Source organism: Acanthisitta chloris, unplaced genomic scaffold, assembly GCF_000695815.1.
Source record: "Acanthisitta chloris isolate BGI_N310 unplaced genomic scaffold, ASM69581v1 scaffold19077, whole genome shotgun sequence".
NCBI classification, from domain to species: Eukaryota; Metazoa; Chordata; class Aves; order Passeriformes; family Acanthisittidae; genus Acanthisitta; species Acanthisitta chloris.
Window position 1 is genome coordinate 774 of NW_008683407.1, and position 12,083 is coordinate 12,856.

Sequence of the window (12,083 nt, forward strand, 5' to 3'; positions counted from 1 at the left end):
CCCGTCTTCCCACTGGTGGTCAGCTCAGCAGGACAGTCCTTGAAGTACAGTGCTCCAGCTTGGCACCTTTACCCATGTTTCCCGGAGCTGATCCTGTTGGTGACTGCCAGAAACCCCATTTGAATAAAAAGCTGAGCAGGGACAAAAGTGGGCACAGGGTGAGGGTGAATAGGAGGAATGAAATGTTTCCCCTCTACTTGTTTTTCTGTGTGTCCCTAATCTCTAAGAAGGAACAGGTAGCAATTAAACCAGATATGCTGACATTATATCAACCCTCTGGAGCCAGGGAGATATTTTACACTGCAATAAGAAGGTCCAGTGAGGACTTTGGGAGCAGTCCTACAGTGACTTTGGTGGGAGCAGATTTTTCCCCTGGATTCCTGTTAAGGTAGCCTCCCCCTTTTCCAGGGTCACAAGCACTGTGAGGAGTGCGACATTCATAAAAGAAATGCTGCTGCAGAGTCCATGGCTCTTTCAGCAATTGACAGGATGCAAGAGCAAGGAGGCTAAATTGTTTCCTGCAACTTATAGAAGACAAATATACATGAACAATCCCCGGAAGTGTTCAAGGCCAGGCTGGATGGGGCTCTGAGTAACATGTTCTAGTGGAAGGTGTCATGCCAGGGGAACTAGGTGATCTTTCACGTCTTCTCCAACCCAAATCATTCTATGATTCTATAAATACTAATGAATGAACAGTGCCAGCCAAGCACTAGAGCCTGTCTGCCCATGCTGTTAAATCCTTAGAGTTCAGATCGGCTTTCAAATCAGCGTCTATATATGTCTATATATGACTGAAAACAATGCACTGACCAACAGGTTCAATTGGCAGCTTGGAAATTATTACCACGTTTTGGACCTTAAACAGTTGAACAGAGCAGATGTGGCCAGGCCACAGTGTATCATCTCTGGGCCAGAGAGCAACCCCTGGCCCTCTCTGGTCATGGCTGGAGCCACGGAGTGCCAACAACCCTCATCCACTCCATCACAGACCATAAGGTCAACTCCCCATGGTCTCTCCACCTTACGCCAAAGCAGAAGAGTTTCTCCAAAAGCCATTAAATGTTTTTGTGCACAAGCCATGCTGAGCCCTTGCACCAACACAAATCAAAGGTAAGTTAAGAACTGACATGCTTCCAGCTCGTCTGTCAGCAAAAGAGCAGAGACTGGTCCATCCATCTCCTTCAGCCATAAGGAGAGCTGGCCTGGTCAAAAAATAAAATGGAGAGATGAGATATGATACAACATGGAGTTTCACAGATGAAAACCTGATCCTGTTTAAATCAGCAGACAGCACTCATAAGGGACAGGAATTTCCCCTCACTTGTATCTAACATTTATTAACCTTCTAGAAAACTGGACAAGTCCTAATCGCTTATCTCTTCACCTGCAAAATACATTCCCCAAATACTTCAAGAACTGCACCTCTGTAAAGATAGTGGGTGACAAGAATATCTTTGGGACACACATGCCAGCTCTGAGTGGCCTGATACCTCCCTGTAGGCAAGACTGAGCTCCAGGAGGACTATACCCACCCCTACATTTCAGAAGCAGCAGGCAGCAGCAATTACAGCAAGAACATTCAAGATGCAGCTCAGCCATTTCTTTATTTCATTGAGGAAAAACATGACAGCCAATCCCTGCCAGAAATCACCCAGTCTCCTAAGAGCAAATTCAAATATCCCCACCTTTAAAAAACAATACCAGACAACTTCCACTGGAGAGGAGCAACCAGGTGGGAACAATAAATTCAGAGTAATTAACATAATAAGCAAAGGCTGGCAATGATTCTTTGAATATTAATAGGCTATTAAGGTAAATATATAATTAAAACCTGTAATGCAAACAGTTTGTGATGACCTGTCCTTCAGAGTATAGTTTTCTATGACCAGTGCTCCAGAGTGCAGTTTTATGAGGTTTTAAGGAAAGAGTTTGCTTTTATTAATACAGGTGGCTGATATTGAGAACATTTCCTTTTAAGGAAGACTAAGGAAAAAAAATCAGTGCTGCCAAATATTTGTTCAGCATCACTGGACAATTGTATCCCATACAAAGCATGGAAAAAGGTGCAGAAACACTTGAACGCATGAAAACTATTCTCTTTCTTTGCTTTAAATCCTGAATCAGCGTGACTGAGTGACAGAATCCTCTGGTCAAGTCCAAGTCCCCACCTGGTATATATTTTCTAATGCACCAAAAATGGGCAAACTATTCATGTGAAGCTCCAAAGGGAACCTGTCTGGTATGCTGAGATTCCGAGGCCATTTCCTTTTTGTGAGGTTAAGCTGTAAATGAGTAATCTAGCAACAGAGCATGCAGGCACGTCCAGCCTGCAGGCAGACAGATCAGCCTTCCTTCCCACTGATCAAAGGTTTCATGGTTCCACCAGAGGCAGGTAAGACAATAATTAATATCAAACAAAGGATGCTAATGTGCAGAAGAGTAGGACTGAAAAATGGGTTCAGCTGGTATGGCAGGAATCTGCACTGGACTTTCATTTACACCAGTAGACACTTTCATTACTTAGCAAGGGACATTTCCATTCAGCCTGAGAAGTCATAAAAACATCCAGGGGTTAAATATTTGCTGCTGTAATTAAAATTTCTAACTAATGGGAATACACACCTTTCCTGGCTCTTGAAATGGAAACACAGTTACTATGGATTAATAGTTTAGCTTTAAAATATTCACCTGGGCTTATATATTCACTGTCATTGACATAAGGGCAAGGAAATCATAAATTAGTGTTCAATAACATGTCCATACATATGGAAATACATATGACATACAGAAGGTCAGAGTTGATCTTATTTTTGGATTCACTGTGCTTCTGCTAACATCTACCTGCCTTGCTCTGTTGCAAGTAACCATAGAAGCAACAGAAAACAAAAAACAAACCTTTAAGAACAAGGAAACTACCACAGGTTTAAAGCAGTGAAAAACAAAGCCTTTTGTCTCAAAATACTTCTCCTTTGTCTTTTGCCTCACCAGAGCATCTGTTTCAAACTAATAGTTTTTCTAAAAAATGCAAATGGAAAGGGGATATTTATTTAACTTTTCGATTCTGACATTATTTTAATTAGTTAAATTTTAATTTGCTAGCCAAAATAAAATCTACAGCAACCAGCAGCAATTACAGTACAATTCACACTGAGCTGTGATTGACTGTGCTGCCAGTAAACAAACCAACTAGCTTAATGGACCAGTTGCAATTAGATTAACAAAGTTTGCTGGAGCCCAACTCATGAGCTGCAATAAACCACAAAGGAAGCAAATGGCAATTCTGGGCCAACTGGATGCAATTTATTGCTGTCGAGGAGGCTGATGGAAGAAATGCCAATTTACAGGGACTGGGGCAGATAGCTGCCTGTATATAATTACCCATCAATATAATCCATGTTGAAGTCAAGTGTCTCATATCTTCCAGCAATTGTCTTCCCATAAATCTGGATTAAATTTCCTGTTTAAAAGGAAATGGAAATTGAAGACAGTTTTTTTTAAAAGCAGAGAACTTATTTGCAGATTTTGTGAGCTGAAGGAAAGGAATTCTTGGCCTTTATGAATTTTGCAAAGGTGCCTTGCTGCCTGCATTGATGGCTACTCTCAGCTCCTACCATAGCTTAAGATGACTTTGCACTTAATTCACTTTTCCCAAAACACACATCTTTGTATCCCACCAAAAAAAAAGTCTTTTTTCATTTTAAAAACAGATCTCCTGTATTTGCACTGAGAAGATATTTTCCTCAACTCCTCCATTAACTGAACCCCACATTCTAATCCAATTCGACTATGGAACCTCATGAGACAACCAAAGTTATATCATTTGTACACTAGACAGGGTGAAGATCTAAAGAAGGACCTCAGCATATCTGTGGCCAGTTGAATCACTCCCAACATTCCCCTGACCATACTGGCTGAGAGTTTGGTTTAATCACCTGCACAGAGGTGTTTTAAATCAGTTGAGGCATCCTATCAGGCACATCTGAGATTAGATATTAGGAAGAAATTCTTCCCTGTGAGGGTGGTGAGGCACTGGCACAGGCTGCCCAGAGAAGCTGTGGCTGTCCCATCCCTGGAAGTGTTCCAGGCCAGGTTGGATGGGGCTTGGAGCAACCTGATCCAGAAGAATGTGCCTTTGTCTATGTCAGGGGTTGGAATGAGATGTTCTTTAAGGCCCCTTCCAGGTCAAACTATTCTGTGATTCTATGAATTCTATCCTATCATGGTGGGTCCAGAAGGGAATGAGTCGTCTTCTTCTCTATCTACCTGCTCCATGCAGGTCCTTCATGCTCCAGGGCATCTCAAATAGCATTAGACAGAGGCCAAACATTCAGCTAACACATAGAAATCTCCATACAGGCACACTAAACCAAGGCATGAAAATCTAGAGCTGAACTACACCTGAAAATAATTGGAAATTAGGGATTTAAGAGCATCTATGTGATCTAATCATCCAGATATCTGTGTGCTATCTTTAGAGATGTTTAGATTAATCTTGACTTTAATCTTGACAAAGTTTCAATTTTCTTTAAAGAAATCTGCAAATACAAAAATAACTAGTAATGGGGGAAAAGTCTTCCGTATGCCAGTTAATTGTTGGGTCTATAAACACTGGATGTCTTCTCATGTAACTTAATTACAATATCAACACTTAATAGTTAATTCTTCTCAAAACTATTAATAAATAAATAGGGTCAGATGACTCAAGAGTTGAGATGGATTAGACCTCTCCATCTACTGAACAACATCTCTCTCTGCTCATCAGAATTGGGCTGCAGGAGCCAAGGACTAAATAACCTGGTTATCATGTATTCCCCACTTATACGCCCAGTGCTGCAGACTCTCTCCCCTCGTGCAAACCCATTTTTCTGTTCAGCATGAGCTTGGACATTAAGTTCTGGTAGTGACCACCTTCATCCCCAGCAAGACAGATCCCTCATAAGGAGAAAGGCAGTATGAAACATGAAATAATGGTTAAAGTGGGCTCCAGCTTAAAGAAAGGTCCCATACCTGGAACGCCAGATGGTGGATTAATTTGGTAAACCACAGGTGTCTGCTCAGCAGAGAACTACAAAGAGAAATTTGTAGTTAAATGGCAGTTATTTTCGTAGCAGTCCAACAAGTGCATTGCTCACAACAGTGTGGGCAACTGCATTTCAGAGGCTCACACATCAGAACGCAATTTTAAAGCAGAGTCGTGCTCTGGGAAAGAAGTCTAGACAAATATCCCCTTCTTCATTCAGAGTATGTCTTACTGTTAATTTTACATCCTCTTTTGTACCCAAATTGTCCACCCTGGCTTGAGTTAATTTCAGAAGACACAATTTAATACACTACAAAATTTCTAAGTCATGCTTTATCAGAAGATAAACCCTCCATTTTGTCTTGCATTATGGCACCAGTTTTCTTCCCAATAGTACACACTTAAAACTATTTCTAAATCATAGAAATTAAGTACTTCAGCCAGCCCTAAACAAGTTTGTTTGGTCCCTAAAGAGTGTAGCAAAGGAAAGCTTGTATTGGTTCATCTTAATGCAGTATAATATAACAGAGTTAATAGGAAAGCACTACCTTGGCCTTTGAGGAAAAAATCCTGAAGATCATTGAGTCCAGCCACTAATCTAATACTGTGAAGCCCACTATATCATGACCCCAGGTTCCACATCTACATGTCTTTTGAATCCTTCCAGGGATGGTGACTACACCACTGCCCCCAGTGCTAGCCATACTTTCAGTGAACAAATATTTCCTAATATCCAATCTAAACGCCCTCTGGTGTAACTTGAGATCATTTCCTCTAGTCCTGTTTCTTGCTGCTTGGGAGAAGAGATCAACCTCCACTTGGCTCAAACCTCCTTTCAGGTAGTTTTAGAGAGCAATAATGTCCTCTCTGAGTCTCCTTTCTTCCAGGCTAAGCCCCCCCAGCTCCCTCAGCTACTCCTCATCAGGCTTGTGGTCCACACCCTTCCCCAGTTCCATTGCCCTTCATTGGACATGCTCAGCTTCCTCACCTTCTTTCTGAGCCCTTTCCTGTCCTCACTTGCACTTACAGATGCTGCTGTCAGCCCAAGGAATAGCATACATAATTCATTTGCAGTATCCACTCACAGATACCACTGCATATGCCTTGTTTTTTTCATTGAGCCCCATTCCCTTTCAGAACTCAGTCTTGGCCTTTCCTCTTCCTCATGGTCATGTTAAAAATCAATGAGTAGCCACAAACTTCCTCCAGCAATGGTCGCTTCTGGGAAGCAAAAGCAACATCACTCCATACTCTGGGCTGCAGCTGATGTGGGGAAAGAAGCCAAAACCAGCATGAAATCTCAGACCACTAGCTGACACAAGCCTTCTGAGCTGTTCAGACTTGTTGCTGCCTGAAGCAGCCTTTTCAATCTAATGTGGAGACAAAATTAATTTTTAATACGCATAGCTCCCAGGTCCCAGTCCCAAAACAAAGAGACACATTGTGTTTTATTTAGCTTGGAATGTGCCTCATTAACAGCATCCCCTGGTGATTTTTCATCAACTCTCTAAGCTATCTGAACCACCCAACAATTCTTTGGGTTTAATGTGCAATTTACTGAAAATGTGGGGGTTTCTTGCTCAAAATTAGCACAGAGGTGGAATGAGACTTCCAAACACACCAGGCCTCATCCTGAAGCACACAGCCATGGTTAAGGATTCTTTCTGTAAGAGATCATAGAATCACAGAATGGTTTGTGTTGAAAGGGACCTTAAACATCATCTAGTTCCAACCCTCTCCCATGGGCAGGGACACCTTGCACTAGACGAGGTTGCTCCAAGCCCCATCTGACCTGACGCTGAACACTTCCAGGGGTGGAGCAGCCAGAGCTGCTCTGGGAAACCTCTTCCAATCCCTCACCACTGTACTGTGATACTTTGTAAACACGAAATGACAAAATCCTTTCAGTGTGATTCTTCCTTGGTCTGTCACTACATGGTCTAGCAGAAAGTCTCTCTCCATCTTTCTTCTAGTCTCCCTCCAGGCACTGGAAATCCACAATTATGTCACCCCAAAGCCTTCCTTGGTCTGTCACTACATGGTCTAGCAGAAAGTCTCTCTCCATCTTTCTTCTAGTCTCCCTCCAGGCACTGGAAATCCACAATTATGTCACCCCAAAGCCTTCTTTTCTTCAGGCTGAAAAATCACAATTCTCTCAGCCTTCCTTGTAAGAGAGGTGTTCCATCTCTCTAATTATCTTGGAGGCCTCCTTTGGACTCACTCCAACAGGTCAAAATCCTCCCTGTACTGTGGACCACAGACTTTGACAGCATTGTCATTAACTGATTTAATAAACCATACCCCCAAAAGAGCTGACAAAGGCCTGGAGTGACAGGACAAGGGGGAATGGCTTCAGACTGAAAAAGGGTAAATTTAGACTAGACATAAGGAAGAAATTCTTGCCTGTGAGGGTGGTGGGATACTGGCACACTTTGTCCAGAGAAGCTGTGGCTGCCCCATCCCTGGAATTATCCCAGGCCAGGTTGGATGGGGCTTGGAGCAACCTGGTTTAGTGGTAGATGTCCCTGCCCACGGCACGAGGGCTGGAATACAATGACCTTTAAGTTCTCTTCCAACCCAAACCATTCTGATTCAATACATTTCTTGTGACACGATGTCTGAAGTTTGACTCCTTGCAATATCTTGAATTTTTTTTGCCATCGCTTCTATACTTGCTTGTGTTTACCTTGAACATGCAGTTTTCTCTCTCCAGCCCAGTCAGGTTGTTAATCACCTGCCCTTTAAAGATCACCTCCACATAGTACAAACCCTCCTGGGGTGAAGACCTGGGTGAAAAAAAGGAGCTATAATGTATTATTTTTATACAAATTGGGTTTATATTTTAGGAAATGCCAGGTCCTTCACAGGGTCTCCATTCTTAGTAAATCCAATGGGGTTTCAATAGAGCAAAGCAAATTGACAGTGACACCTCACACTTTACACATATGAACCCAAACTCTAAAACTACAGTTTAAAGGAAATGCGGAAGCACAGCAAGAAAACAATAGTAAGTGCAGAAGGTGACAGGACTACATAAGAATTCTACCCAAATTGTATGTTGATGCAAAACACAAACATGTTCATTACACATGCTCAGACAATAATTGCTATTCATTAGTAATAAAATCCCCCAGTACTGCCTGAATCTGCATCTTGATACTGGTCTGTGAATTAATGCTGCATCCTTAATGTACACAGTTTCTCAGGACAACATTCTGCAGAATTAACTCCCAGCCAAATTCTAGCAGCAAGAGATGGAAGAGCCCCACTAGCATCCCTCTTACAGCCTCTTGAGATACCTCAGTCTTCCAGTTAAACAACCTTCTTAAAAGTTATGACAGAATAGAAATCAGGCAGCTTAGACTGCCCAGTTGGTGCCTGAAACCTTATTTTTTTCCTGTTCTACTCCTAACCTCTCTCTATTGTTTTGAACAGGTAAAGGACACCAAAAGCTGGTAAAATCCCCACCAAGATTTTATTGGGAGTTTTGCATCTGAAAATTAGATGTCTAAAAACCTGTCTGACTCTAGCCTCACCAAGAAGCTTCATGATAGATAGCCTCATGTTTCATTAAGTTGAAACAAGAATAAATGAAACACAGCTTAGGAAGTGCTCAGGTGTGGCCACGGGAGCAACTACAGTAATTCTTTCAACTCTCAAACTGCCTGCACAAACACTGAGAAAAACTGAGGATCCTACCAGATCAAATATCAAAGTCTCAACCACACTGTAGTCATGGATCATACCTTGTTCTGCATCTTATAGTGGATAAGTCCAAGAACAAAGGAGAAACATCACAGGGCAGCCTGGGCAGGTCTGGATTCACCAGGGACACCTCCAGCTGGGACACACTGGCTGGAGAGACAGATTCTATCTGATGGGATGTTGAGCCTAAGTAATAAAGTCAATCAGGAGACCTATGTGAGGACAGGATCACTCTTATTCAGTAATATGGCAAACATTTTTGAATGGGTAACCCAGATTCACTAGGAATAATGCTTTGAGCCCTCGATCAGGCTTTTTAAAATCATGTTTGTGTAATTTCAAGTTGTCATGGTTTAACCCCAGCAAGCAACACAGCCCCACACAGCTACTCATTTACTTTTCCCTTGGTGGGATGGGGGACAGAATTGGAAGGGTAGAAACGAGAAAAGGGATAAAAATGAGAAGGGTTAAAATGAGGCAAAAGCAGTCGAACAATTAAAAAGAAATAGTTATAAAATGTAAGGACGGGAGAAAAAATGGAGAATAAAATATTCCCCAAAAAAAACAAATTATGTAAATGAAAACAGTTGCTCACTACCAAATGACTGATGCCCAAATAGCCCCTGGTCTTCAGAAAGTCAGGTCTTATCTGAGCACAAACTTCCATGCTTAGATTTTGTAGCACAACCAAACACAAGAAATGCAGAAGGCTTGCAAGTAACTGTCCCTTTGCTCACCATCTTCACAGATGGTTCCCAGCCCACAGACTCACTATAAATGACACCAGTGGTTTCTCAGTTTGCAGGAAACTGTAATCTTCCTCCTGGTCCCAGGAATATTTTTGCCCTTTTCCCAAAGACTGGATGTCTGCTTCCCCCCACCAAAATAAGAGACTGTTGGAACTGTGGCTTCCCAGCTGTGACTGCTTGCCACACAGTGCTGTTGAGGAAACATCTCCCTTGAATAATTACGTTTGGAAATGACCTTTAGGATAATGAAGTCCAATCATACCCCCAGCACCACCAAAGCCTCCACCAAACCATGTCCCTCAGTGTTACATCTACACATTTTTAAATCCCTCCAGAGACAGTGATTGTACCTTCAAAAAAAAAAAGGGTTGGAAGGAAGGAAATTTCTAGCCTTGTATCTGCAAAAATAAGGTAAAAGATTTTACGTATCTTGCTTAGAAAAATATTTAAAACAAGGAACCTTCAGCAGTGTTTATGAAGTGGTAATTTCAAGCAGATTTCATGTTATGAGCGTCACAGCTCATGGCTCTGTTCCTTAGGGTTTGACACTTCAACCACAAATCTCAGAATGGAACCAATTCTCTGTTACTTTTACATCTCTGGAAGTGTTCAAGGCTGGGTTGGACAAGGCTTGGAGCAACCTGGTCTAGTGGAACGTGCCCCTGCCCATGACAGAGGCTTGGAATGAGACGATTTTTAAGGTCACTTCCAACCCAAACTATTCAATGATTCTACTTTGACACACACTTCAAAAAAATTGAAAACTCACCATCCAAAGTAATGTAAATCCATGTTCCTCCAGTGACACTGCCCTCTCGGGGCTGGATGAGCAATCCTGTGGCTGTCACTGCAAAGGAACTCAAACACATCAGGCTGAAGTGTAATGCAAACATTTTAAATACCTCATTCAGGATAAGCCACAGTGGTCTGAGAGCTGTCCTCCTGTGATCCCAACCTTCATCTCATTTCTCCTTCTCACGCATCCAAATTAATCATCCTTTCCCACACACACACCTGTCTGCGCCATTTAATAGACCTGCTTCCCTTTGGGGAGCTGTAGATGCCTTCAGGGCTTGATGAATCAAGCTACAATCTGAGCCTCCTATCCTCCTCAAGAATAAATGATGATAAACCTCATGTTTACTCCTTCATCTCTCAAAGAAATATGTTTGCTGATTTCTGTGCACCGTCCTGAACTTAAGGCTCCCTACAAAATCATAAAATCATAGAATCAGCTGGGTTGAAAAAGACCTCAAAGATCATCGAGTCCAACCCTACCATGGTTACTAGACCATGGCACTAAGTGCCACATCCAGTCTCATCTTGAAAGCCTCCAGGGATGGTGAATCCACCACCTGCCCAGGCAGCCCATTCCAATGCCTGATAAATCTCTCCATAAAAAATCTCAAGAGAATGAAAACCAATAGGTATGAGATTAACCCAGGTAGAACACAGAAAATTAAAAAATAAAAAATAATCCAGAAATCTACTTGGCGGCTATGGAAATAACGCCATGGAAAAGCGTTGATAAGGGTGGACAATGTTATGTTGCAGCCAATATCCCATAATATTCAACACCTTCTAGAAATCTTCTTCATGCCTCACAGTCTGTCTGTATCCAATCCACACTGGATTTTACTGGTGTGGTTAGAGACAACACCTCTCTATCACTCACCTGCCAAGAATATCAGCCCAGCACTCAGGAATAATGGTCTCCAAGGATTCATCTTGAACATTGGGTAAGAATTTCATGAGAGTCTGGCTCCAAGATCATGGCTTGAGGCCTTAGGATCTTCCCTGTAATGTTAAAAAAAACCCCATCTGAATTCTTTCTTTACACTGCAAACATGTGGGAGAAACAGCTGTGAACTGTTCTAATAATGCAAGAAAATAAACCTTTGAATACTTGTAGACTAGGAAGTTCCTTGGTCTTACTTGCTATCATAGCCAGGCATATCACATGTTCTCCTTATAAAGTCCACGCCAGAAACTGTTCTAATATTTAAAAACATAAGACTATCAACTTCTACTGCCTTCACCCTGGGTTTTGTACATGTGTGGAAATAACCCTGGGCCAAATAATTTAGGCACATGTTTAAATCATAAAATGATTTAAGGTTGTAAGGGACCTTAAAGACCATCTAGTTCCACCCGTTCCACTAGACCATTTTGTTTCAAGCCCCATACAGTCTGGCCTTGAACACTTCCAGGAATGGGGCACATGTCTTCCTCATTACCATAAACAGGGCTTTAAGATCACCCAAATACTATATATCATCGTCTTCAAAACTCCAACAAAAGTGCTCCTCAGAGTGGCTGGGTAAGTACAGGGATGAACAGTGATGCACAGGGTTGAATAGTGGAAGGAGGGTGGAATGCTATCCTGGAAAAGATGCAACAGGAGAACAACACTATTAGAGGAGAGAACTGGGCAGAAGCTCTCATTACCCCATAGCTATGACAAACACACTGTTTCCATAAAGCAATTTCTCTTCTATTGCTTATTGTACCACAAGACCTACTGTAACTATTCTACATACACTTCTTGTACATTTTAAGATATTGTAATGTGTAGGGGTCAGAGTCCAGTGCCCTGGTGCAAGTGA

General features: G+C 42.0%; 1 protein-coding gene across 1 annotated transcript; it reads right to left on the minus strand.

The window, feature by feature from the left end:
• Positions 1 to 3,027: 3,027 nt before the first annotated feature.
• On the minus strand, positions 3,028 to 11,229 carry LOC103806254 (fibrocystin-like). Its single transcript, XM_009078935.1, has 6 exons — positions 11,153 to 11,229; positions 10,247 to 10,350; positions 8,770 to 8,914; positions 7,710 to 7,809; positions 5,011 to 5,068; positions 3,028 to 3,460 (listed from the first exon to the last, which is right to left on the minus strand). Exons 1-6 carry the CDS (start codon positions 11,227 to 11,229, stop codon positions 3,378 to 3,380), a joined length of 567 nt encoding a protein of 188 aa, XP_009077183.1. The 3' UTR covers positions 3,028 to 3,377.
• Between the last annotated feature and the right edge of the window lie 854 nt (positions 11,230 to 12,083).

What these genes read in the sequence shown, in the direction of transcription:
- LOC103806254 (XM_009078935.1), bottom strand. Translation starts at nt 11,229, where the DNA reads ATGAAATTCTTACCCAATGTTCAAGATGAATCCTTGGAGACCATTATT. An exon ending in TGGGCTGATATTCTTGGCAG is followed by an intron (nt 10,351 to 11,152) that starts GTGAGTGATAGA and finishes ATTACACTTCAG; the next exon opens with CCTGATGTGTTTGAGTTCCT. An exon ending in ACTATAAGATGCAGAACAAG is followed by an intron (nt 7,810 to 8,769) that starts GTATGATCCATG and finishes TTTTTCACCCAG; the next exon opens with GTCTTCACCCCAGGAGGGTT.